At 40.1% G+C, this 26,059-nt stretch overlaps 1 protein-coding gene across 1 annotated transcript in view; it reads left to right on the top strand.

The window, feature by feature from the left end:
• Positions 1-25,796, top strand: part of LOC148032748 (uncharacterized) — a 129,979-nt gene extending 104,183 nt beyond the window's left edge. The window contains exons 3-4 of the mRNA XM_087683961.1: positions 25,569-25,577; positions 25,665-25,796. Of these exons, the coding sequence (XP_087540087.1) occupies positions 25,569-25,577; positions 25,665-25,796 (141 nt within the window). The remainder of the gene's footprint in view (positions 1-25,568; positions 25,578-25,664) is intronic.
• The last annotated feature ends 263 nt before the right edge of the window (positions 25,797-26,059 follow it).

Here is a 26,059-nt window from a genome sequence, read left to right on the forward strand (position 1 = left end):
CAATCAGCATCAGTGTATCCATGCAACTATATCTGAACCCCAGTCTCATAAAGTAGTCCATACTGCAATGTGGACTTCACATACCTGAGTATGCGTCTAGCCACATCCAAATGCAGTTTCCTTGGAGCCTGCATAAACTGACTTACCAATCCAACAGCATAGCTCAAATCTCGCATGGTAATAGTCATATAAATCAAACTTCCTACTATGCGTCTGTACATAGTAGGGTCTTCCAGAAGCTCACCTGCATCTGTGCTCAGCTTCACATTCTGCTCCAAAGGAACTGAAATAGGCTTATAGCCTGTCATCCCATATTTGGACAGCATGTCCAATCCATACTGCCTCTGCAAGAGCCATATCCCACTTGGTGATCTAATCACCTCAATGCCCAAGAAATAATGCAGCTCTCCCAAATCCTTCATCTCAAACTTCTGCTTCAATAGCATTTTCACATGAAGGATATCTTCATCACTATCACCTGTCATAATCAAATCATCAACATAAATGACAAGTAGCATAATATCTTTCTCTGTTTTTCTCACATAAAGTGAGAAATCTGCCTTGGAAATCTGAAAGCCAATAGTGACAAGATATTGTCCTATCTTGTCAGACCATGCTCTAGGTGCTTGCTTCAAGCCATACAAGGCTTTCTTCAACCTACAAACAAACTCAGGATAAACAGCATGCATATAACCTGGTGGTTGCTCCATATATACCTCTTCTTGCAAATCACCATGCAAGAAGGCATTCTTTACATCCATCTAATGTAAAGACCATCCCTTTGATGCAGCCATAGCAATGACTGCTCTTACGGTTGCCATCCTTGCAACTGGACTGAATGTTTCTTCATAATCAATGCCGTATGTTTGTGCATACCCCTTGACTACTAATCTTGCCTTGTATCTATTCACAGAACCATTTGCATTGTGTTTCACCTTATAAACCCACTTACAACCAATTGCATTCTTATCTTTGGGCAAAGGTACCAATTCCCATGTAGCATTTGCTTCCAAGGCATCCATTTCTTCATCCATGGCTTTCTCCCATTTTTCTCTTCCCATGGCTTGCTCAAAAGAAGTGGGTTCTGGTTCCTGTATCACTTTGACCATATAGGCATAAAAATGGATGTAAATCCATCATATTTCAGCCTATCCACAGGATACCTAGCTCTGGTAGACCTGCGCAAAGTAGGTTCACTCCCAGGTGCTCTCAAAACATCCCTGGTCTTCCTTACTCTAGGTGTAACAATAGAAGGAATACCCAACTCATCATCAATGCTCTGTTCTGAGCCACTAGATTCACCATCCACATAAGAGTGACCTGCATTCACATCAAACATGGGATGATCTATCTTCTCTTTTCCTTTTCGTGATACCTGCATACCACTATCTGCATTGCTTTGAGAAGATTCTCCTGATCTCAATCTGCCTGTCCATGGCGAATAATGTGAATCATTGCTAGAGGACGCTCCAGGTCTACTAATATCTTGTGACTGTTGCTGTGAATTCTGTGCAACATTATCATTTTGTGCATCTACATTATCAATCACATTTACTGGTTTATACCAGCTACTCATCTCATAAAAAACAACATCTCTGCTCACTGTAAACTTACAAGTAGAAGGGTTATAGCATCTATACCCTTTTTGCTGTAGAGAATAACCAATAAAGATGCACTTCTCAGCTTTTGGATCCAACTTGGATCTCAACTCATCTGGCACATGAACACAGGCAATGCAACCAAAAATCTTCAAATGAGAAATATCTGGTTTCCTACCAGTATACCTCTCCTCTAGAGTCATCCCATGTATTGCTGCAGTGGGAGTCCTGTTCATTATATAGGCTGCTGTAGCAACTGCTTCAGCCCAGTAAAAATCTGGCAAGTCTTTTTCATTGAGCATGGCACGAGATACCTCTCCAATATGCCTGTTTTTCCTTTCTGCAATTCCATTTTCTTGTGGGGTATGACTGCATGAATATTGCTGCTTTATGCCATGCTCCTGCAGGAACCTTGCAAACTCATTTGAGAGGTACTCTCCCCCTCCATCTGACCCTAGGCATTTTATTTGCAGGCCTGTTTCTTTTTCAACCATAGCTTTAAGAGTTTTGAAATGCCTAAAGACTTCACTTTTCTTTTTCATAAAATACACCCAAAATTTTCTGCTATAGTCATCAATAAAAGTGACAAAATAATGACAGCCTCCACGAGATGCAGCTTTAGTAATCCACACATCAGAGTGGATTAATTCCAATGGCTTCTTACTCTCTTGAACATGTCTAGGAAATGGTTTCCTTGCTTGTTTTTCAAACTGACAGGCTTCACATACCTTATGCATTTCTGCAACCTTGAATTTAGGCAATCCTGCAACAATATTTTGGGCTTGCATTGATTTAAGTCATTGTACATTAACATGACAAATGCGTTTATGCCAGATATCAATATCTACGACTACACGGGTCCCATGTGCAAACATTGCTGCACTCAATTCAGGCATGTCTGCATCCAACGTAAACATTCTGCCCTTCTTCTTTCCCTTTGCTATCAAGCGACCTTTATTTTTCATATCCTCAACAAAGCATCCATGAGAATTAAATCTGATCTGCAAGCCCTGCTCAACCATTTGACCAATAGAAACCAGGTTCTTGGTGATATTCGGAACATGAAATACATCTGACAGGTATTTCTTTTTCCCATCCTACATAGACAAAGGAATTTTTCCAATCTGCACAATAGGATGTGCAGTATCATCACCAGTCTCCACAAATCCTGGTTTTTCCATTTTCCTTGCATCCTGCATCCATTCTGCATGACCTGTCATGTGGTTTGATGCACCTGAGTCAACATACCACACATCGTTGCTTTCTTCTGCACTTGTCACAGAATTGGTCATGTGCTGCACCATAAATAAATGCTCATTTCTGTCATCACCCTGTCTACTAGAAGATGCATAATTCCCTTGTTGTAATTTTCCATTCATGATGTCATTCTGCTTTTTATAGCAGTCTTTAGCCATATGACCCATTTTATCACAGTAGTAGCATTCAACATTGTTGTTTGCATTTTGGCCTCTTTGCCATCCACCACGACCTCTTTGGCTCCCCCTGCCTCTAGAGTTACCACGTCCTCCTCCATAGGACTGTTTTCTTGAGTTTGCTGCATATTCTGATTTCTACCACAGCCTCCAGATCGGCCTCCTCTACCTATGCCTCTGCCTCTACCTCTTCCAACATTTGAGTAGAAGATAGCTTTTTTTGAAGTTCCTCCTAAAGAAGTTGCACCACCATTTCTCTGCTCCTCAGAAATTAGAAGAGCAATCAACTCCTCAAAATCAGGAAATATTTCACGGACGGAAATCGATGTTCAGAAGTGTGCATAATCCTTTCCTAGACCATTCAAGGTCACAGAAACTAAATCATCATCTTCCACTGGCGACCCAATGGAAGCAAGTGCATCTGCAATCTTCTTCACCTTCATGTGGTAGTCATTGATGCTCATACTTTCTCTTTGCACATTGTGCAACTCTTTCTTGAGCTGCATTTTTCTAGCTTGCGTATTTGTGCTATACATTTTTGACAAAGTATCCCATGCCTCCTTTGGCGTACTTGCATCTTGAATATGCACAATCATAGAGTCTGAAATGCTGATAAACAGCCAGTACATAACTTTTCTGGCTCTCTCATGCCATACTTTAAATGTCTGCATTTGCTGTTGATTGGGAACATCAGGAAGAACTGGTTCTTCTTCATCTCCTGCAACGAATTCCCAATATCCTTTTCCCATAAGGAAATTCGTCATTCTGAACTTCCATGCTTGGAAGTTGTTCTTGTCAAGCTTTTCAGTGACAATCTGTGAAAGAGAATCATACGCCATTACAGAACACTACAAAAAATTATGTCACTGCAAAGAACATAGCTTCAACCTCACAAAGGCAAATCTGCAAAACTGAGAAAGTGGTATTTGACCACACAGTCACTTCCTAGTGATGATTTTGCATCAACAGGCAACAAGGATGATTCTGTAACTCCCAATGTCTCTACGCACAGGCATACGATGCAATTTCTACAATAACTTTTCACCAACCTGTAGAACAGTGGTCACATGGCATAAAACAAGGTCTTTTCCTAAGTGCGTGTGGAAAACTTCCGCCTCCAAAACAGGCCCCGAAATGGCCTCAAATAAAAAAAACAGGGAAACCAAGGGCTAAAGCCCTTGCCCGCAGCATATACTACCCTCTTGCTACACCGTGAAGGATGTCTCAATCAAAGACAATGCACTCTTGCACTTTTCGGCTGTGCTACCTGTAGAGACTTGCTCCCAAACTCAAAAAATGAAAGCAACACTGGTCCTCTTACCAGAACACCGCGAACTTGGTTTGCTTTCTTGAGCTCCTTACCACGAACAAGGCTCTGATACCATGTCAAGATTGTGGGAGAGAAGGAAGGAATCTCACTTGTAGCTTTCTTGCTTGCACAATGGGAGAATACACACACATGTGGAGGCTGAAAAACAGTTTTTCTCTTCTTAATTGTGTAAGCCAAAAAGAACTCAAGTACATAGAAATAGAAGAACCCTATATATGGGTCTCAAACCAAACTCAACTAACTAAGGTGGCATACTAACTGATCCACGAACTAGAGTAGATAAGGATAGCTGTCATCTAGCTATTATTCATGGGCAGTGTACTAACCGCATCTGCAGCTAACAAATAGGTGGCATAAATGCACAACGGTCACCCTGGCATATCACGAGTGGAGCTCGATATCTCAACAACTTGATGTATTCCGGGACTATGATAAATAAAGATCAGATATTTGAGAAAGGAACTTGCTTGACATTGTTTTTGTGTTAGTGCCTAAGTTACATGAAGGAACCTGTGTTTAAATTGACTAATTAAGGAAGTTGCTTTTGCATGTCAAACATAATGATAACTAAGAAACCCGAGGAAAGTGCGGTAGATGTGACTTGGGTCTGTCCTATGGAAGGGTGGTCTTGGTTAGCTGGGAACTTTTCTCAAAAGATGTGTTAACAAAACTGTGAAGACCTAGAGTCGGTAGAGTTAGAATCCCGACGTATGCTGTTTTAGGGGAGCGGAATGGAACTATGCCTAATGGGTAGAGAGGTTGAGCTTCACATCCCTCTCGTTTCCCATTTTCCATGAACCAAGTGCAGCATAAATCCGCTTCGACTGTGTTGTTCCTACGCAAAGTGGGTCATTTGGAGCTCGATGCTAGCTACTTCCTAGAGACCTTGCTGATAGGAAAGAAACCCTGACTTTGATCCTAAGTGGGAACTGTCGGATACTTCCGCTCGGGGCAGACTCGAGAAGACCTAGATCGCAAACCCTATGGCATTCCTTGCGAGTGCCAGGTGGTGCTTTCTAGACTCTCTTCCCGATGGGCTGCTAAGACGTGTCCCATAGGTGGATGAGCGAACACGTTACAGTTGGTATCAGAGCAAATCAACGAGATCTAAAGATTACAAGGGAACTTAATGGAGGAAAATAAAGGGAATAAGGGGATAAACAGGGGAAGGTGAGTAGAAAGGAGCAATGTTTTTTGTTGAAAACTTTTCTTTACTCACTTATGGATGCTGGGTTGCAGAATCACGAAGCATGGAGCAAGTTCTTAGTGTTCCAGGTCATGTTCATGACTGCAATGCATGCTTCGAATTATTGTTAGAGGCTTAGTATGATGGATATTCTAGACTGCATCTATAATCCTTCGCCCCTATATGCGGAGCGGAGATGGACGGGAGACTCAAGAATATATTACATAGCAGCCCACTGACTCGTGTACCTTCAGACCAACTTGAAGAGAATCAAGTGGATGGAGGATTTAAAGATCGTGAAGCTGTTCATCTTTTTTGAAGCTCGCGTAAATGCAACTTTGCACGTTAGCAGTCGGCAAGTCAAGCAGAATAAGTATGTCTATGAAGAAGTGAACCAGGTAATCTCTGCTGATAGAATCAAAGTGTTAGGGCGCTATGAGAAGAACGGGTATGAAAGGAAGGGATACCCCAATCTTTCTATGACTTACCATTTCCTAAAAATCCATGACCCCACTCCATATTATTATTCCGTCCCTGTAGCCAATTGTAACACAATCCTATTTTCCCCAAACTAATGTATCAATCAGCCTATCCTACTTATCCAAAATAAATGTACTCAAGGGGTTATGCCTTCATGAATAAATAAGACTTTTTTACAATTATCTATCTTGATCATAAATATTAACTGAGATGTTAAGTGATTAAATCACTTAGCTAAAAAGTTGTGCTAGTCATATTAACATAATATGGGAACGTATGATAGGATGTTAACATAAAGAATCTTATTGTCCAGACGCAACCCCAAGCGCAGGTTCCAAATCTGACTCCTGCACTAAGCCCAGTTGTGGCTCAAGAGAAGAAATTCCTTCTCAAACAAATTAATCCACTCGAGTTTGATGGCAAGGGAAGGACTGTTCAATCCGACGCCAAGATCTGGATTGAGTCCATGAAGGACTACTTTGAGGTAGCAAGAACTGCACATGCTAACCAAGCCATGCTCGCCAAACTTAAGCTTACAGGCAAAGCGAGACTTTGGCATTGTGGTGGAATTAGTGGTGCAGAGACCAAGCAATCTCGAAGGGGACAGTCACTTGGGATAAGCTTAAGGAAGCTATGCGAGGAAGGTATATGCCACCTGCCTACTTCACACAAAAGATGAATGAATTCTATGACTTGAAGCAGCTAGGATTATCCTTGGAAGCATATTATTCGAAGTTTGTTTCACTCCTAAAGTATGCACCCCCAATGGATATGACAGAACAGGTGTCAAAATTCTGTGTTGGGTTGAATCCACCCATAAAAACTCGATTGGAATCGATGCGCCCAACGGACCTACAAGATGCACTCATTCAAGCTGCTCCAATAATACAGGAGGTGCATATCAAACCAAGGGACAACAGGATTTGGCCTTACAAGGATCAAAATAAGGGCATGACTAAGGCTTAGACTAAGAGAGCACAGGGTCAGAATCAGGGCCAAAAAAAGAAAGCTAGGGTCAATGCTGTTAACAACTTTGTTCCAACACGAAGCAATGATTGCAACCCACGTTGCTTCCATTGCAACGAGCCCGGACACTTCAAGAGGGAGTGTCCCAAGCTTGGTAGAGAACATCGCCAGGGGCAATTCCAAGGTCAAAATAGAGATGCTCATGGCCAAGGAACCACCGTTATGGCCAAGGGGAGGACCTCTAGTGTTTCCAATAGGGAGCTAGACAATGAAGAAGATCCATCCATGGATGCTGACATTGAGAGGGCAACGGTTCACGCCACTCTTCACAAGAAGGGTCCAAATCGTCAATTCTTGGTGATTCAAACTCCATGAGAATATTAGGGTAAAAGCTTCAAAACCTTGATTGACTGTGGCAATACACACTCCTTCATTTCACCAATCTGTGCAAAAAGATTAGGGATAGCCACAATAGATGCACCTACTTTACTTGTGGAATTAGCAAATGGTCATGAGGTCACTTGTACTAGGCAAATTGCTAAGGTGAAATTCCTACTGGGTGGGAAGCCAACTTCTGTGAGATTCAAGGTAATGAACCTAGGTGTCCACAAATGTTTACTCAGAATGGATTGGCTAATACCCAATGATGCCCACATTCACTATGGGAAGGGCCAAGTCTCCTTCCTCAATTCTGAAGGGGAACTAGTCACGACTCAAGGCGAGGCTAGTAAGCCAAAAATACAGTTGGCAAAAGCAACACAGATTATAAAAGGTGTTCAAAAGGGCCTACCTGTCTATCTGATTAAACTGAATAAGCTAGATCAGAATCAAGAATCTGGAGAAGAACCTTCATGGTTAAAGGAATACGCAGACGTATTTCCTGAAGATCTGACGGAACTTCCTCCCCAAAGCGAAGTCGACCACGAAATCAAACTTGTGCCAGGAGCTGCACCGGTCACAAAGAGGCCATATAAAATGTCCATTCCAGAAGCTATCGAATTGAAAGAGCAACTCAAGCAACTGTTAGATCAAGGCTACATCCGACCTAGCAGTTCTCCATGGAGAGCTCCAGTGTTGTTCCAAAAGAAGAAAGATGGAATGCTTCACCTATGCATTGACTACGAAGGGTTGAATCAAGCAACCATAAAAAATAAATACCCCATTCCAAGAATAGATGAATTACTTGACCATCTTCAAGGAGCGAAGATCTTCTCAAAGATAGATCTCAGATCTTGATATTATCAGATAAGGATCAAAGAAGAAGACATTCCGAAGACTGCATTCAGTACAAGGTATGGACACTTCGAATTCCTAGTGATGTCATTCGGGCTGACGAATGCTCCTGCTACCTTCAACAGGTTAATGGAGGATATCTTTAGGCCCTATCTTGATGACTTTGTACTCGTCTTCTTTGACGATACCCTAGTCTACTCAAAACAGGGAAAGGATCATGAACCCCAGCTTTGCATTGTTCTCGAAACAATGAGAGCACACAAGCTTTATGCCAAGAAGAAGAAGTGTACATTTTTCAAGCAACAGGTTGAATATCTAGGATTCATTGTATCAGCAAAAGGAATTTCAATAGATCCAGCTAAGGTCAGAGACGTTTTGGAACGGCCAACACCAACTTCTGTCAAAGAAATACATAGTTTTCTTGGGTTGACAGGGTGGTACAGGATTTTCATCAAAGATTATGCTTTGATTGCAGTCCCTCTGACTGATCTACTAAAGAAGCAAGTAGCAATTGTATGGTCACCTGCTGAACAGACCAGCTTTGACAAACTAAAGCAAAGCTTAGTATCAGCACCCATCCTGAAACTTCCTGATCTTAGTAAGGAGTCTGAAGTGGTAATTAATGCCAGCGCACTTGCTTTAGGATGTGTACTTATACAAAAACGTCATCCCATAGCATATTCTTCAAGAAAATTGAAGAGCTATGAAAGGAATTATGCTACCCACAACCTGGAGCTATTGGCTGTCATCCATGCTCTCAAACTTTGGAGACATTACTTGCTAGGTAACAAATTTTCCTTAGTAACAGACCATAACCTTAAATGGATTTTCACTCAGAATGAACTCAATATGAGGCAAGGTCGATGGATCGAAGTGCTGGAAGAATATGATTTTGAAATCAAATATAGTCATGTAAAAGAGAATGTGGTTTCCGATGCACTCAGTCGCAAGGCATTTCTAAATTCTCTCATTTTGCAAGATCCATCAACAGCAAGGTCTTTAGCCACAAAGGTATCAATGCCAAACAACCCAATTCTTGAGCTAGCAAAAGAAGGGGCATATCGTGACCCAGTCTATAAAAAAATGCTAAGGGAGATCCCCATCAAGGATCAAGACCCAAAGCTAAAGGCGAAGTATCAAGAATTCTCCATCAGTAGTGGGCTTGTCTACTTTAGGACAAGATTATGTATCCCTGCAAGCCAAACTCTCAAGCAGAAGATACTTTGGGAAGCCCATGACTCCCCTTTCTCAAGACATCTTGGTTATGCCAAGACCCTTAATACGGTCAGAAAGAGCTATTATTGGGAAAGGCTCAAGGGAGACGTACTCAAATATGTCATAGAATGTTTGTCTTGTCAACGCATTAAGACAGAACATGTTAAAATGTATGGGAAATTGCAACCACTTGACATTCCACAAATGAAATGGGAGTTCATTAGTATGGACTTTGTTGTTGGCTTATCCCAAGTTCAGGGAGGATATAACTCTATTTTGGTTGTAGTGGATATGCTCACCAAGGTCGCACATCTCATCCTTATCAAGACGAACTATAAAGCTTCAGACATCACAAGATTATTCATCAAGGAAATATTCAAACTTCATGGGTTACCCAGAAGAATCATTAGTGATCGTGACTCTCTTTTCACATCACACTTCTAGAGGGCTATCTTTGAGGCTATTGGAACTCAATTCTGTTTCAGTACAACTTACCATCCCCAAACTGATGGTCAAACAGAACGAGTCAATCAAGTCATTGAAGATATGCTTAGGGCATACTGCTGTCGCGAACCCAAAAGGTGGATTCAATACTTACAACTGGTTGAGTTTGCCTACAATGCTTCTTACCAACAGAGTATTCAGATGACCCCTTTCCAAGCATTGGATGGGCATGATTGTCGTACCCCTTTGAACTTCTCGGATCCAACTTTGAGGGTAGAAGCTTCTAGACATATTCTGGAAGACATGGATGATCAAATCAAATCAATAAGACAAGACATTCAAGCTACAGACAGAAGGCTTACGCTAACTTGAAACGGCAAGACAGATCCTTTGTCGAAGGTGATATGGTCTTCATCCGTGTACGCCCTAAAAAGAGTTCACTATCCTTGGGAGAGTACAAGAAGCTAAGTCCGAGGTATTGTGGACCTTATAAGATTACCAAGTGCCTAGGGCCTAATGCTTACAGACTACAGCTACTCGCAACTTTAAAGATTCATAATGTATTCCATGTTAGCCTATTGAAAAGGTATCTACCTAATCTGAATCATGTGCTTGACGATCAGCAAATCATAATGCCTAGCCAAAGAGTCCTTAAGCTACGGCATGATAGAATCCTAGATGTTAGGGAGAGGCATTTGAGATCAAGGACCTTGAGGGAATACCTCATCCAGTGGAAAGATTATCCAGAAGAGAATGCCACCTGGATGGACGAAAATACTCTCAACCAACAATACTCCCAGATCTTCTTGAGATAAGGACATCTCGATTCCTCTAAGGGGGAGAGGATGTAATATCTCCCCCCCTCATGACCCCCGTGCCTCCCCCATGAAAACCCCCCTTTAAAAAAAAAAAGAAAATTACTCTCCCTCTCTCTCCCCCTGCCGACTGCATGGTGGGGAGAGAGAGTGTGTGTGAGTAAAGAAAGAGAGGGGGGCATGTAGCCCAAGGTGGAAGGGGTGGCGGTTGTTAACAGCCGTCTTTCCCCCCATAAGCCACCTCCTCCCCCCTCTATAAAAGGCAAGAGCCGCCCCCCTGGTGGTCTTCGTCAGCAGCAGGCAACCCCTCCCTCGTCGTTTTTCAGCAGTCTCCCCTCCCTCGTCTACAGACAGCGCAGCCCCCCTGGCCCGTGATTCAGTGCCCCCCCATCATCATCGCAGAGAGAGAGAGAGAGAGAGAGAGAGAGGGGGGGAAGAGAGAGAGAAAGGGAAGTTTCTGGAAGATTCTTCTTCCCCCTCCTTAAAGAGAGGTCACACACCCCTCTATTATTTTCGAAAATACACTCCTCCCCTTCATTATCTTTTCTCCACTCAAGAAGAGGAGGCGGCGAGAATTTTTCATAGAAGAGTGCGAGAGTTCTATCTCTCATACACGTGTCTTCAAGTATGGCCCCAAAGCGTAGTTCCACAAGGATGGCTGGAAACCTTGCAAGTGTGGATTGAGGTTCGCAACCGTGAACGGTTTATCACGTGTGAATACCATTGGAATCAAGACATCACTCCAAACCAGGTTGCTCTATTATTAAATCATAGATTATAATTATCACGGTGAAAAATCATATTCACATGCATCACATTAATTGCATGTTTGATAATTTCCTAGGTATGAGCTTAGTTGTGATGTATGTAACAAACAAGATAATTTTCGTTGTAAGATGACATCATAATAGGTAAAATCGATGAGATAATTGCATCTAAATTGCCAAAAACGTCTTGCAAGAATTCCTGCATAAAGTGCATTGCTCCTTGCATAAGTTTTTGCAAAATACATTTCAGAGGATATTGAAAGAAACAAAGTGCATCTCCATATTGCAAGATGGATTCTAAGGTACATGTAATAACTGCAAAAAAGATTAAAGTGCAGCTAGACTCATACAATAATCACATAAAGTATAAAGATCAAATCATGCAAGAAGGTTAAAGATCGTGTAAATAATTACATAGAGGATAATGTTAAGATTGCATGCATAGAAAATACCTTCGTATGTGTGGCATAAAATATCATATGGATTATATCAAAATTATAAGCATTAAAATGAAGGCATGGCATTATGTTACATGCATTAAAATTGTTGGGAAAATTCAACGTTGTTTGTAATTTACCAAATGGGACTAAGATCCATGAGACCCATGTCAAAGTCCTTGGTGGCTTCAAGAGGGATAGGTAAAAGCTTAGTGCATGTGAGCATTATTAAGAGGGCTTAAAAATATTATACTTAAGATGGAGTAGGAACTCTTCTAAACAAAACCATCTTGACCAACCATGGTCAAGGGGATGGACAATCTTGATCAATTAAGATCAAAGTTAAAGGTACATAGGTACTTCAAGGGATCTAGGAGACAACCAGCAAGTTGACCAACCAAGGACGACGGGGTTGTCCATGATCTATCTTACAAGAAGACCTAAGGTAAGGATAATTAGGGTTGGTAGAGTACAAACCCTAACCCAAAGAAAAAGGGGAAACAAGCAACCTGGCTTGCCAAGCCCTTGGAATCTCGCTAAGTTGTGAACGACCCAGGACTGAATGCTAGGAGCATTCGGGAAGAAGGAATCACACCTTAGCAATTGGTCGTACGAACGACCATAGAAATGATCGTGATTGTACACTTACGTACATTGTTTGAACTTCTTTGCTCAAGGAACTAATTCAAGGCAAAACACTTAATGCTTCAGGTTAGAAGCCTGGAGGGAGAGGCAAGTTCAGTTACCTCCGATTGTCTGCCTGGCCCTATCCAAGGGGGTTGTTAGCCGCACCGAGTATATGGACCGAACCCGCCACAAGAGATCTCTCCGTGGGTGCTGCTTGGATCGGGAGGACACTTGGGTTCCAGGGGAGGCTCTGGCTGTAAATTCCTTGCCTCCGGATCCCGCACAAGAGGCCGACGTGACTCGAGATGGGATCTTGAGGCCCATCTACTAGTCTACGGGCGAAACTTGGAGCAGCAATCCTATTGATTGCTAGGTTAGCCTTTGGGCATGATACTTGATATATTCCAGAACTATGATAAATAAAGATTAGATATTTGAGAAAGGAACTTGCTTGACATTGTTTTTGTGTCAGTGCCTAAGTTACGTGAAGGAACCTGTATTTAAATTGACTAATTAAGGAAGCTGCTTTTTGCATGTCAAACATAATGTGATAGGTAATTAGATAACTAAGCAACCCGAGGAAAGTGTGGTGGACATGACTTGGATCCGTCCTACGGAAGGGTGGTCCCGGTTAGCTGGGAACTTTTCTCAAAAGACATGTTAACAAAACTGTGAAGACCTAGAGTCGGTAGAGTTAGAATCCTGATGTATGCTATTTTAGGGGAGCGGAATGGAACTATGCCTTATGGGTAGAGAGGTTGAGCTTCGCATCCCTCTTGTTTCCCATTCTCCATGAACCAAATGCAGCATAAATCCACTTCAACTCTGTTGTTCCTATGCAAAATGGGTCATTTGGAGCTCAATACTAGCTACTTCCTAGAGACCTTGCTGATAGGAAAGAAACCCCGACTTTAGGTTGATCCTAAGTGGGAACGGCCGGATACTTCTGCTCGGCAGACTCGGGAAGACCTAGATCGCAAACCTTGTGACATTCCTTGCGAGTGCCAGGTGGCGCTTTCTAGACTCTCTTCCCGATGGGCTGCTAAAACGTGTCCCACAGGTGGACGAGTAGATACGTTACAAATCAAGTCCAAGTCCGGGTTATGGTGACCACGTATGATCGATGTGACGAACTGCACCAACTAATTTGGGGGACTCCAGAGTCCTAGCATACTCAAACTCAACACAGAGATATGCTACCATTGTAGATGTATCACTCATAGAATATCAATTGAAATATATCAAAATGGACAACTAGACAAAATGATAGTAAGTCGAATGCTCATATACTTCAATACTTTAGTTTACACAATCCATACAAGGCTTCATGGCCTCTTTGGGAGATAGTGATAAGAAATGGCAAGACTCAAACTAAGGTATGTATTCAAAGGATTAACCACTTAGAAATACAAAGCATAAGCTAGATAACCATGGATACTATCGTAGCACAATAATGGAGTTGATTGTGTGTGTATGTGCATGTGCGTGTGCATGTGCGTGTGCGTGTGCGTGTGCATGTGTGTGTGCATGTGTGTGTGCGTGTGTGTATGCATGTGCATGTGTGTGTGTGTGTGCCTGTGCGTGTGTGTGTGCGTGTGCGTGTGCGTGTGTGTGTGCGTGTGCGTGTGTGTGCATATGCACGTGTGCATGTGCATGCACGTGCATGTTATATATGGGTGTGAATAGTCAAACCCTCATCTCTTCCTCTCTACTCGTCATCTTTAATTGGCACTTAGCCACCAATCTACACCTAACACATGGTATGCATGATGGACTTGAGCCAAGATGAGTTATTTTTCAATGGCTCTTGTGCCTTCCAGAGTGTGTGCATATTTTGGGGTGTTACTAGTTGTGCGGGTTGTGCCAGGTGGAGCCAAGAGTAGTGGATACGAAGGAAGAGGCAAAACTAGAGGACAAGGAATGGGTGAGGATTTGGAGGTCAATGGTGGTGGTGAGAAGCTAACAATAAAAGAGAAGGAAAGAAAGATAAATTGTATCAAGAGCATGAAATAGCAATGATAAGAATAGAAGACACAATAAGGAGAAAGGTAATAAGCAAGTTGCTTTTAAGGGGCCTTGATAGATAGAGGTTCACGTGTTTGAATGTGTGGCACGTGCATGTGCGCCACATCGACAATTATGCCTTGGAATGGGAATAATCAAAATTTAGTGTGGAGCCCAAGCCACTTCTAGTTCTTGAGGGTACTTTAGAGAGATTGGACAAGGGCACACCAATCGAACCGCATAGTAGGGCCACAATTGGAAACCATTAATTGGATGTGAAAGGATATTTCCTTGCAAATCAATAATGTAAAAAGAAATAGATGGGATTGTTTGCATGAAAATTCCAAAATGGGTTGCTGCATCACATCTTCAGTTTGCTGAAAGCTTGCCCATCCAACACTTGAACACCAAAATTGCTTGTCGTTTCTCAAAGAGCCACTTCTTGAGAGGTGATCCACATGGTGCTTCTACAAAAATTAGACTTTTGACAATATGTAGGAGTTCCAAATCTAGTATTCACCCAAGTGTGCTAGTCTCTCAATCTAAAATGGGAGGGACTCCTATGGAAGGGGGAAATCTTCCACAACAATCCAGAGACTAGAGACAATGAACTCTAGAGGCGTGATCTTCTCGATGCCAAAAGCAAGCTTGTAAGGGATAAGGCATGTTTCCACCTTGAAGGATGTTCAGTAAGCCCATAATGCTACTAGAAACTTGGTATCACAATCTTTTATGTGTTGCCCCACTAGCTTGGTAAGGATTTTGCATAGGGTCTTGTTGGTTGATTAGTCCATGACATTTTCTTGCAATGGAGAGGATTTGTTATGAATGACATGAAGAAAGTAGTCATATGCTTAATGACTTTATTGATAAAGTGACTATTGCAATCACTTACCAATTCCACCAACTAACCATAGTGGGTGAAGGTATCCTTGAATAAGCACTTAGCCACTACTTGGTTTTATTCATGGGGACTTGCATAATGAGGTTTACATGGAGCAACCCAAGGGATTTACAAACCTTGGAAAGGAACACCTAGTGTGCAAATAGCGAAAGAGTCTTTATGGCCTTAAGCAAGTACCTAGGAAATGGTATCACAAGTTTGATGCCTTTATGCATTCATAGGGATATTCCTGCAATGATATGGATCCATGTTTATATAGAGGAAGGCTCATGATGGTAGCCTTATGATTTTGATCCTTATGTGGATGATATGTTGATTGTTGGGAGTGCTCATGATGAGTTGGATGCCTTGAAAGGTCAACTCAAGAAGAACATTGAGATAAGTACATGGGACAAGCCTCACATATTCTTGGGATGCATATTATGTGTGATCTCTCTAAGGGGCTCCTCTACTAGTCATAGAAGGAGTACATACATAATGTCCTTCAGCACATGGATCTGTAATTTTTGTTTTTCTTTAGGACAATGAAAATTGGAAAAATCCATTCTACCTGATCTACTAGAGCAATAAATCTGACTCAACGTAGTCGATCTAGCTTTTCCTTAGCCAATTTGGCCATGTCTAGATTCATGTGATAAACCAATTTGGCCATGTCTAGAATCATGCGATATCTCTACATGCAAAGTGGAACAACATCTAATTTGAGCATAATCTGGTGATAATAGAACCTATAGTGAAATACATCCTTAAATTTAGTTAAGGGAAGATTATTATGGATTTCTCATAGTTGTATATGGAGTTTGCCATTAATGGGTAGCCTATCCATTTACAAATAATTTCTAGTAAATTTGATTTTCAACTTATCACCATTAAACAACTCAAGAAGGAGTACAAGAGGCACTCTTAGATTTTTATTTTACACCTAAATAAAGAGGTTGAAGATCAATCCAAGAATTCAGTTGATCATCCAACATTAAAAGCTCTTCTTGAGGAGTACATGGATTTTTTTGAAGTTCCTACTTCATTACCTCTCCTAAGAGGTTAATGGATCACTCTATATATTTGAAGCCAAATTCAAAGTCAATCAATAAGCCACCCTATAGACTATCAACTAGTTCTTCAACATATGCTTAATCAGTCTTGTTAGTGAAGAAGAAATATGGATTCTTCAATATGTGTAGTGATTATAAGGATCTAAACAAGATCACAATGAAGAACATGTATCCAATCCCTAGAGTAGATGATTTGCTTGATGAGCTCAAGGGAGCTAGTTTCTTTACCAAAATTCACTTGAGATCAGGATATCATCATATCCATATGCGAGAGGGTGATGAAGTTAAAACCACTTTTAGGACTCACCATGGGTTATACCATTTCTTGGTGATGCCAACTACCTTCTAGAGTATGATGAATAAGATTTTAAAGCCTTTCCTCTTTCAATTTGTCATTGTTTTCTTCAATGACATACTGATGTACATCAAGACATTACAAGATCACCTATCACATATGAGGAATGTTTTTTATGTATTGAGGAATCACAAACTCTTTGCTAAGGAGAAAAATTGTTCTTTTATACAAACTAAGGTGGAGTAGTAGGGCCATATTGTTAGTGAGGAAGGGATACATATTGATCCTAAGAAGATGTAATGGTTAGAGATTGGCCTACCACTAGTGCTTCACTTAGAGGATTTCTTAGTCTATCATCGTTCTCTTGCAAATTCATTAAGCATTATGTGACTATAGTAGCTCTCTTGACTGACAAGTTCAAGAAGGAAGATTTCTTTTGCGATGAACTTGCAGATAGTAGCTTTAACGAGTCAAAGGAACACCCTACTTTTGCTCCTATTCTAATATGCCTAGATTTCTCAAAGGAGTTTATCACATGGTGTGATGTAGTGGCCATGGCATAGGGTTTGTTTTGCTACAAGAGCATGGAGTTGTTTCCTTTGAAAGTCGTGAGCTTATGGATTAGGAGATGGCTATGAATGTCTATGATTAAGAGATATTGACTATTTTACTTGCGATAAAGAAGTGGCACCATTACAAGTCACTATGGCAACCGGTTTAGAGTTCAAAGTAATCAGAAGTCCTAAAGTATTTTCTCAATCAATCAAATCTCACTCTTAAGCAGCATATGTGGGTAGCTACTCTGCAAAATTATGATTTTTACATCATTCACATGAGGGGCAAAGACAATGTGGTAGTTGATTCTATTTCCAAAATGTGGATATGTAAAGTTTTAGCTATGACTGAGCTACATAGTGATTGGATTGAAGAATTACAGGAAGCTTATCTTTTATATGATGAGCTCATCCATATTTTAAAAAAATTATAGCAAGGCCTCATGGATAAAAACTCAAATTATTATCTTAAAAATGGCCTAATACAGCTTAATGGAAAGATTGTTATTTCATGTACTTCTTCTTTCAAGCATAAAATTATAGAGGAGTTGCATTCTTCACCTTTACATGGACATTTTGGATTCTTTAAAACCTATGATAATATCAGTAAAAGCTTCTATCGGAAAGGACTATGGAGAGATATTGAGGTTTTTGTTATGAAGTGTATACCTTGTCAATAGAATAAGAATAGCATCCATAAGCCAAATGGTTTATTATAGCCACTACATATTCCTCAGGGCAAGTAGACACATATTACCATTGGACTTTATTTATGTCTTACCCACTACCAAAAGGTTATGGAATAGTATCTATGTGGTAGTGGATACATTTGCTAAGGAAGCCCATTTCATTCCTACCAAGACATAGTTCACAGCTTTACAAGCGGCTATTTAGTTATGGAGAGCAGACAATGTTCAGATAGTAATTTGTTTTAGAATCATTTTTATTCTACCAAATTTTTAGAAATATGCCACCTACATAAGGTCAAATTACTCTTCAACAGCTATGTTTTGATATATGGCACGCTTCATTTGGATACTTATATTAAAAGTTATGGCGGCACATTTTGTTCAACAGGTTTTGTTCTTAACAACAAGTTGTCTATTCATTCTTGCGCTTGTTTCTTGAATATTTAAAGGCTCTAATCTCTTTTAAAGACATCTGGATCATGTATGCAGCTGACGCTTAGATTCATGTTTTCATTTCAATCATTATATCTTAATATTTCATTTACTTCACATGCTTTTTATAGCTGAAATCAAAGTGGTACTCTATTTCATCTATCCTTCCTAGCCATTGTAAGTTTGTTTTTGTGGGAAAATTTTTTTGGGTTAGGATGGATTGTAAGAAGCTAGGAAGAATATATATTTTAGTGTTGAATTATTAGTAATACCTTATCACACTGACATAGGTATAAAATGAATGAGACATGTAAATTTTGCTATCTTTTAATAATAATAATTACTATCTCTCACCTCACCTCCTTGTTCACAGCTTCCATGGCTTCTCTCTCTTCTTTCGTAATTTTCTAGTATTTCTCTCTTCTCATCACTCTTTCCTCTGTCCTCTGCTCTTCTTTCTTTCTCCTCTCAACTCTCTCCTCAGCATGGTTCATTGCACCGATGCTACTCATCTCATAAATTAAGCACTTGATTTCTAAGAGCATCCAAATTGGTGAGAGCATTTGTAACCATTACTTCTATGGAGAAAAATTATATATAGTTCGTGTTTTTCTTAATTAGAAGCTAATGTATCCAACTTACCAATGAAGATTTTTGAGCATGTCTAAGGGATCTAGCCAATTTTCCCAATATTCAAATTGTTGTTCTATTCTACATATGGCTACATACATGAAATTTCTTATGAGACAAAATATGGTATTAGCAATAATTGTTGGGGCCACTGATAACCTAAGGAAGTCTATCACATGTTTACTCTAACTCCACTCTCCTCTCTTACAAACATTCCTTTGCACCAACATTTATTTTCATTGGACTACAAAGACAACATTCTTCTAAGGCCACAATTGTAACTGCACCTGCATTAACTTAGTTCAAAAATATGGTAACAATGTTAGGTAAATACAAAATTGTTCAGATTTTTTACTATTCTCTATATATTTTTATGGATTGTCACTACTAAGCTTGCTTGCAGCCTAGAGACACAGGCCCCAAGTTTTTTCTCAAGTATACCTTCAAAAAGTGCAAATTAACCTCAAAGGAAAGACATAGATACTTAATATTGGACTCTTTTATTGTAGCCTTTGCTAGTAGTATTTATAAAATAACATATATTATAATATGTATTATAATATATTATCGTATAATATAAGATTCCAATGTTTACTATTCAATCATCGAACAATATAATAATTCCAAAGCACTAGTACCAAGACTAAGATAGAAGAAGCCAATGCATATAAACAAGTAATGCTCTTGATCAAGCACTTACTACTCACGATAGGAAATAACCGTTACTCTATGGGCATGGCTACAAGAAAATATATGTCTTCAAAAAATTTGATGAGAAAATATTTAGAAATATCCCAAATTGTAATTTCTTGGATGGTCCATCACATGTCTATAGCCTAACAATCACATACTTTCCACACCAATCTTTGAAAGGACAAGCATGGTATTGCAAGCTACATTTGAGTCTCTATCCTACATAGCTTGCTAAGAACTATGCAAAGAGCTTGATATCTTCTATGACTTCTGAGAGAGGGACCCTGGTGTGCCATGAACCTTGAAGCCATAGATAAGGAGATTTCATTAGATTTCCTTAGGCCTCAACCTTAAGATTGACTTCCACACAAAAGCTTGTGTCATCTTAGACCTTAGAAAGAGAAAATCACTTCTCTCCTCACTTCTACAGGATCACGTCTCTTGTCCTTCTTAGTGAGAGAATTACCTCTCTCGTTTTTCTTAGTGAAAGAATTACTTCTCTCCTTAATTTATTAAGAGAGAAAAGACCTTAAACCTTGACTTGTAAGGGAGAGGATGACCGCAAATGAATGCAATGCTCATTACACACAAGTAAATGTTCCCAAGCATCCCTGGATGCACACATAAATACATATACACAATGTTAATGCACTTTCTCTCCTTAGAACTCAATACATCTTCATTTATGTGTAACTCCTTGGTTCTTGTGTACACTCTTACACTTGGCAGACACTTCCTTCTCCCTTCATAACTTGTACTGCATATACCAGATATCCCTGTCATAGTGCTTTGATCACCCCATTAAGTGATGCACTAGGAATACTAGTCTCTAAATGGTCTCATGGCCATGCTAGATCATCATCAACACTTAAAAAAAAGTGAGTCATTCATTTATTGATATAAATTTACTAAATAGAGAATGTGTAATAAGAAATCAATTTAGTAATAGACCCTAAAAAGTCATTACAAGGCCACAAAAACTACTCTATTACATTCATAAAATGCAAGACAAGGGTACTCAACAAGAGTCACAATCAAGTGATAAAGGTTTCCTCAGGGCAAAGGGTTGCCACAAACCACTTGATGGTGACCCACGATAACAAGGACACTCAACAAGGGTCATCACTAAGTGATTGAGGTTGCCCTGTGGCAAAGGGTTGCCACTAACCACTTAGTGATGACCATAGATGATTTTAGTGGCTATATGTCGCCAAATGGCTATATTTTTATTTTTTTTTAGTTTATTTTTTGAAACTCGAGTAGGTTGAGTTATAACTACAAAATTTTTTTATTCGCCAACATTTCTAAGGTATATCGAGATTTTGAAGGCTCTTTCACCATTCATGCAAAATAAATATTGAAAGAAATATATTAAATTCGCCATAGTATTTATAAGTTATAGGATATATATAAAAACGTTCACCACATGTACATATGGACTCATACACATAGGACATACATAGACGCATGTCACATACTACTTATCCTTGCTCCTTCTTTACATACTCATACACATGACTCACACACACCCCTTCGCACACACACATTACTTAGCATTACATCTACTCTTGTATTTATACTTACATATACAACCAAAAGGTTTGAGGTACTCATGGTCCAATAACTTGAGCTAGTCAGATCTTTGAAGCATGCATCTTGAAAGTTGCAAAGCAAGATAGAGATCTACCTAAAACCCATAAATGCTAAGGGACTTCCCATCTTCATAGACTTGAGCACAAATAATACCTCCCCTTCAATGAACGGTTTATCCAAGAGCAATATAATTTCAGCAAGGTGCCAAGGACTCTCTACATTTCCACATCCAAGATTTTAGCAACGCTCTAGGAGTCATGACCAATCAACAACAATCTTGGGCTTTCAACTTCAGCTAGCACATTTACTGATGACTAGGATATGCATCTATGTCTAGGACTAGTCAACAACACCCTTGGACTTTCAACTTCAGCTAGCACTGAGAGATGCTTGTGGAAAACTTCGATTAGTACCTTTACTGATGACTAGGATATGCTAATGTTTTCCGCAAGCATCTCTCAGTGCTAGCCAAAGTTGAAAGCCCAAGAGTGTTGTTGATTGGTCCTAGAGACTATCACATTTATTTAGGAAAAAAATAGATGTATAGGACCGATCAACAACACTCTTGGGCTGAACTTTAGCTAGCACTGAGAGATGCTTGTGGAAAACATTAACATATATCCTAGTCATCACCTCTCTCTCTCTCTCTCTCTCTCTCTCTCTCTCTCTCTCTCTCTCTCTCTCTCTCTCTCTCTCTCTTTGTGAACCTCCAGAGTTGTTCCCATAAGGGCTTTTTATGGGGGTTTTCAGTGAAAAATCGAAACTCCCCAAGGCCACATGGAGGGGTTTTGGGTTTTCACCCACCCAAAACCGAAGGGTTTCAAATTGAAACCCCCCTAAAGGGGTGACCTTATTGAAAACCCACTAATAAAATAGTGGTTCCAAATCATCAAAGGCAAAAAATGGGGAGAATCATTCCCACATCTCTGGCTTGTTGACCCCACCTCACCTGCGCAATATTCGAGCAGCTATTTCAGGAGTCTAGAGGTGGAATACTGGCAGGACGATCGCTCTTATTTGGAAGTGTGATCTGCTGAATGGTTGTTGTCCACCTCCTCTCCCCCATGCCAACAAACTCTCATTGGTGAGTGCTTTTGCATGCAGGTTCAATACCAATTTTCTGATGTCCATGAATTTATTCATGAATTTTTGCATGCTTTTCCCAGAGAGAGAGAAAGAAAGAAAGAAAGAAAGTTATATTAACGTCTTCTAAAGACCAAAACTGGCCTATGAGACAAACTGTGATACAACTGATGAGGTCCAGCTATCCAAAATAAAAGTGCTGAATGAAAAGCTAAAAACTGGAAACTGAAAATACGGTGCTGTGAGTGTGATAAGTGTCGTATATGTGTATGTGCGTATGTAGCTCCGGTACTCCAGATAATGGCTACAAAAGGGGAACAAATGTCCCAGAGAGAGAGGGGGGAGGCAATTGTTTATAGAACGTAGTCCATCATGAATTTCTGTAGTTTTTTACTGCATGCAATCTCTCTCTCTCTCCCTTTATAGGGGCCACTTCACCAGTTTCTGACCACTACTCCTATATCAAAGTTAGGAGGCTCTCATCACCCGCATGTTACGCTTTCGGGAGAACCATGTTGCATAGATTGTTCTTTCACCATAGCTACCCTTTCCTACCATGGGGAAGGAGAATCATTGTATATCTGGAAAGGTCCCATGGGTTATAATTTGGCCTTCCATGGACAATAATAAGCTACTCTACTCTACTCTACTCTCTCTCTCTCTCTCCCTGCAGGCTTGAAACAATATGGAAGATGCGGCCCCTGCAGGCCTAGAACGAATTAGTAATGTCCATGCATACATATTTGCGCTCTAATACATGAATGTCGACTCCTTTGGAAAGTGAGAAAGTATGCGTTGCTGGCCAAATCTTCTACATCAACATCTTTGTCAAAGCTTTTGCATGCAGTGAAAATGGATCTGCAGTTACTGGACATGTAGACACTTCTAACTATGCCGGATTGTCCATGCAGTTATGTAGCAAGTTCCTTCCCCCAAAAATAGCTCAACAATCAACAACATAAGAGGTGGGGTGGGGGGGAGAGAGAGAGAGAGAGAGAGAGAGGGGGGGAGGGAGGGAGAGAGAGCCTAGCATGTTGCAGACAACTTCTAGGGATTGATGATCATCTTGCATTGCTCTAATTCAATGTGGTTTGCTGTGTGTTGTTCAATTCTATGATATTACTCTGACATCATGGCATGTTGTAGAGAATATCATTGGGATATCCAGGCCAATAGTGGTAGACGATGAGACAATTAGGCTGACATCATCGAGACAAATCCTCTTGAGGATTAGCAGGTACAGCTATGTGTTTGTTCTTCAATCTTGAATAGAGAATCTTGCATACTGTTTTTGTCTTTTGATGTATGAATTCATCAAAGATTCATGCATGATGATAATTTGTCAAAAAGGGCAATATTGAGAAGGATCAATCAATCATAAATGTATGTCCATAATATTATTGTTGAAATATCACTTGTGCATTTGAATGGATGACGTATGACAATTTTAAAATTGTGTATTTATTGGATGCTTCCAAAGACATTGCATTCTGTTCATGGCACTTCGTAATTGTTTTTAAAAATAATCTAAAAATGCTAAAATTTAATTGTTTTGTGAGATCATTGGACATGTGCTACATTATATGTTGCATGAATTCAAAAGGGAGAAACTATACTTTATTGACACTTGAAGCATGCATATAAGTAATATATTCTATTTCTTTATTGCATGCGGAAACATGAATTGTGTAATTAGCCAAGGCCTATGTTGGTAGGCTGAAATTTGTCCTTCATCTATCTCCCTATTCAAATGCACAGTTTACTGGGTTGTCATTATATTTGCATAATTCATCGTTGTGTGCTACAGAAGTTTGCATCCACTTGTCTTGCAAATGGTATATTTATTGGAATTGCCTTCAGATTGTCATGATTCTAAAGGCCATGCTTGCACTTGACATACTGACTCGACATTCAGCTCCAATGATATTTTGTAACATTCATCTTCTTGTGATTTTGTGTTTTTTCAATGCAAGATTAAATAAATATTGTATTCCTAGTACCAATACTATTGTACGACATTTAAAGCCCTATCATGGAATTCACATGTATTATACATCGATTTTGCAAAGTTGGGCATTCTTTTTGCAAGGCGGTGCAAGAAATTATGTTTTTTAATATCATTGATCATATTTGCATTGCATGTAACTACTTTTCCTTTCTTTGACAACAATGAAGTTTTTGCATTTAGAATGTCTTCACAAGACTATCGCAAGGTGAGGACTTTGAAAGTCTGGATGACTCATTTGTGCCATCATCTCAATTGGAGGAGGAGACAAACAGCTCTCCTTGCAAATCCAGGATGGCCTTGCATACTTTAGCAGCACACCCTCCATGATTGTCGCATGGCAACATAGCCTTTTTTTATATTCGACTATCCGGGTCTTGGATCCTCCACAGCACCTTTTTGTGGTGGTCCTCCTCTCATGACTTCATTGAGGCCATGGCGAAGCATTTCTAGCCCCACTTTGCATAGCACTGCCATCGCAATGGTGTAGGTATTTCAGCCTTCTACAAGGCCGATGGGCCAGTCACATACTGGTCGCAAATGCACACTACCTTCTCCTCATCATGATATTCTAGAGCAGTTGTTTCCCTTCACAAGCTTTGGATCCATCCAATTCCTATTGCAATAAATCAGATGGCCAAGCCTCCTCCAATCGGTTTATGCCCTATACTTCTCTAAACCGCGCATCATCACCTTGAGTTGCACATACCTAGAAATTCCACCAATCTAGAGATCGAGGCTTCATGTAGTAATCAGAAAGTAGGAACTTGGTATGCCTTTCCATGAACATTTTCTACACTACCTTGAAAATCAACATGACACAAGCATGGAGAGTGGTGCATTGCACGCATTTGAAAGTATGGAAAAGTTGTGCCAGGTGGGCATCTGTTTTCATTTCGTCAACATGGACATCCTCTTCATCATCATGTATGGAAATTAAGTTCTTCTAGTACATGTAAATTACCATCAAGCAAACTGTGGTATATTTTTGATAACTGCATCCATTCCCAAGGGGATAACCATAGCAATTCACAAAGGAAATTGTAGGAAAGTGACTTCAAGGAAGCATATTTTGGCATTCTAGTCTGGTGTTCTTTGGGCAGGCCAGGCAGGTAAACATAAGCATCATTTCAACTGTCATGTTTTGATATTGAAATTGTCATTTCAAATGTACTAAACTTTGGTCATGTTTCTCACAGGTGTTTGTTCAGCAGTCATATGTGAACTTTGGTTTGTTGGTTGACCATTCGGCATCCGAATACCCTGCAAAAGCACACCTCGAAGGCTTAGACTTTTTTCGAGTCCTTCACCATTACTTGGAATGTTTCTAACTGGTCAAAGCATTTATGACTACTATAAATTGCATGATACTAAATGTAGCCAAGAGAGATGCAAGGCAGCACTTGATTAACAGCAACAGTTTTGCATGCAGCATGAATGCATTCAAATATGGGGATTGATGATCGTATCTCACAAACAATCATATTTGTCAATTCTTTCCAATTCTATCAGTGTTTCAGCATTTCATGAAGACACATGACTGCTTATTGTTGCTGTTGTTTGCACTGGCTTTATGAACAACCATCTTCACTGC

Source organism: Lygodium microphyllum, chromosome 8 (genome assembly GCF_053477565.2).
Source record: "Lygodium microphyllum isolate KBCC chromosome 8, Lygodium_microphyllum_v1.1.10, whole genome shotgun sequence".
Taxonomy (NCBI): domain Eukaryota; kingdom Viridiplantae; phylum Streptophyta; class Polypodiopsida; order Schizaeales; family Lygodiaceae; genus Lygodium; species Lygodium microphyllum.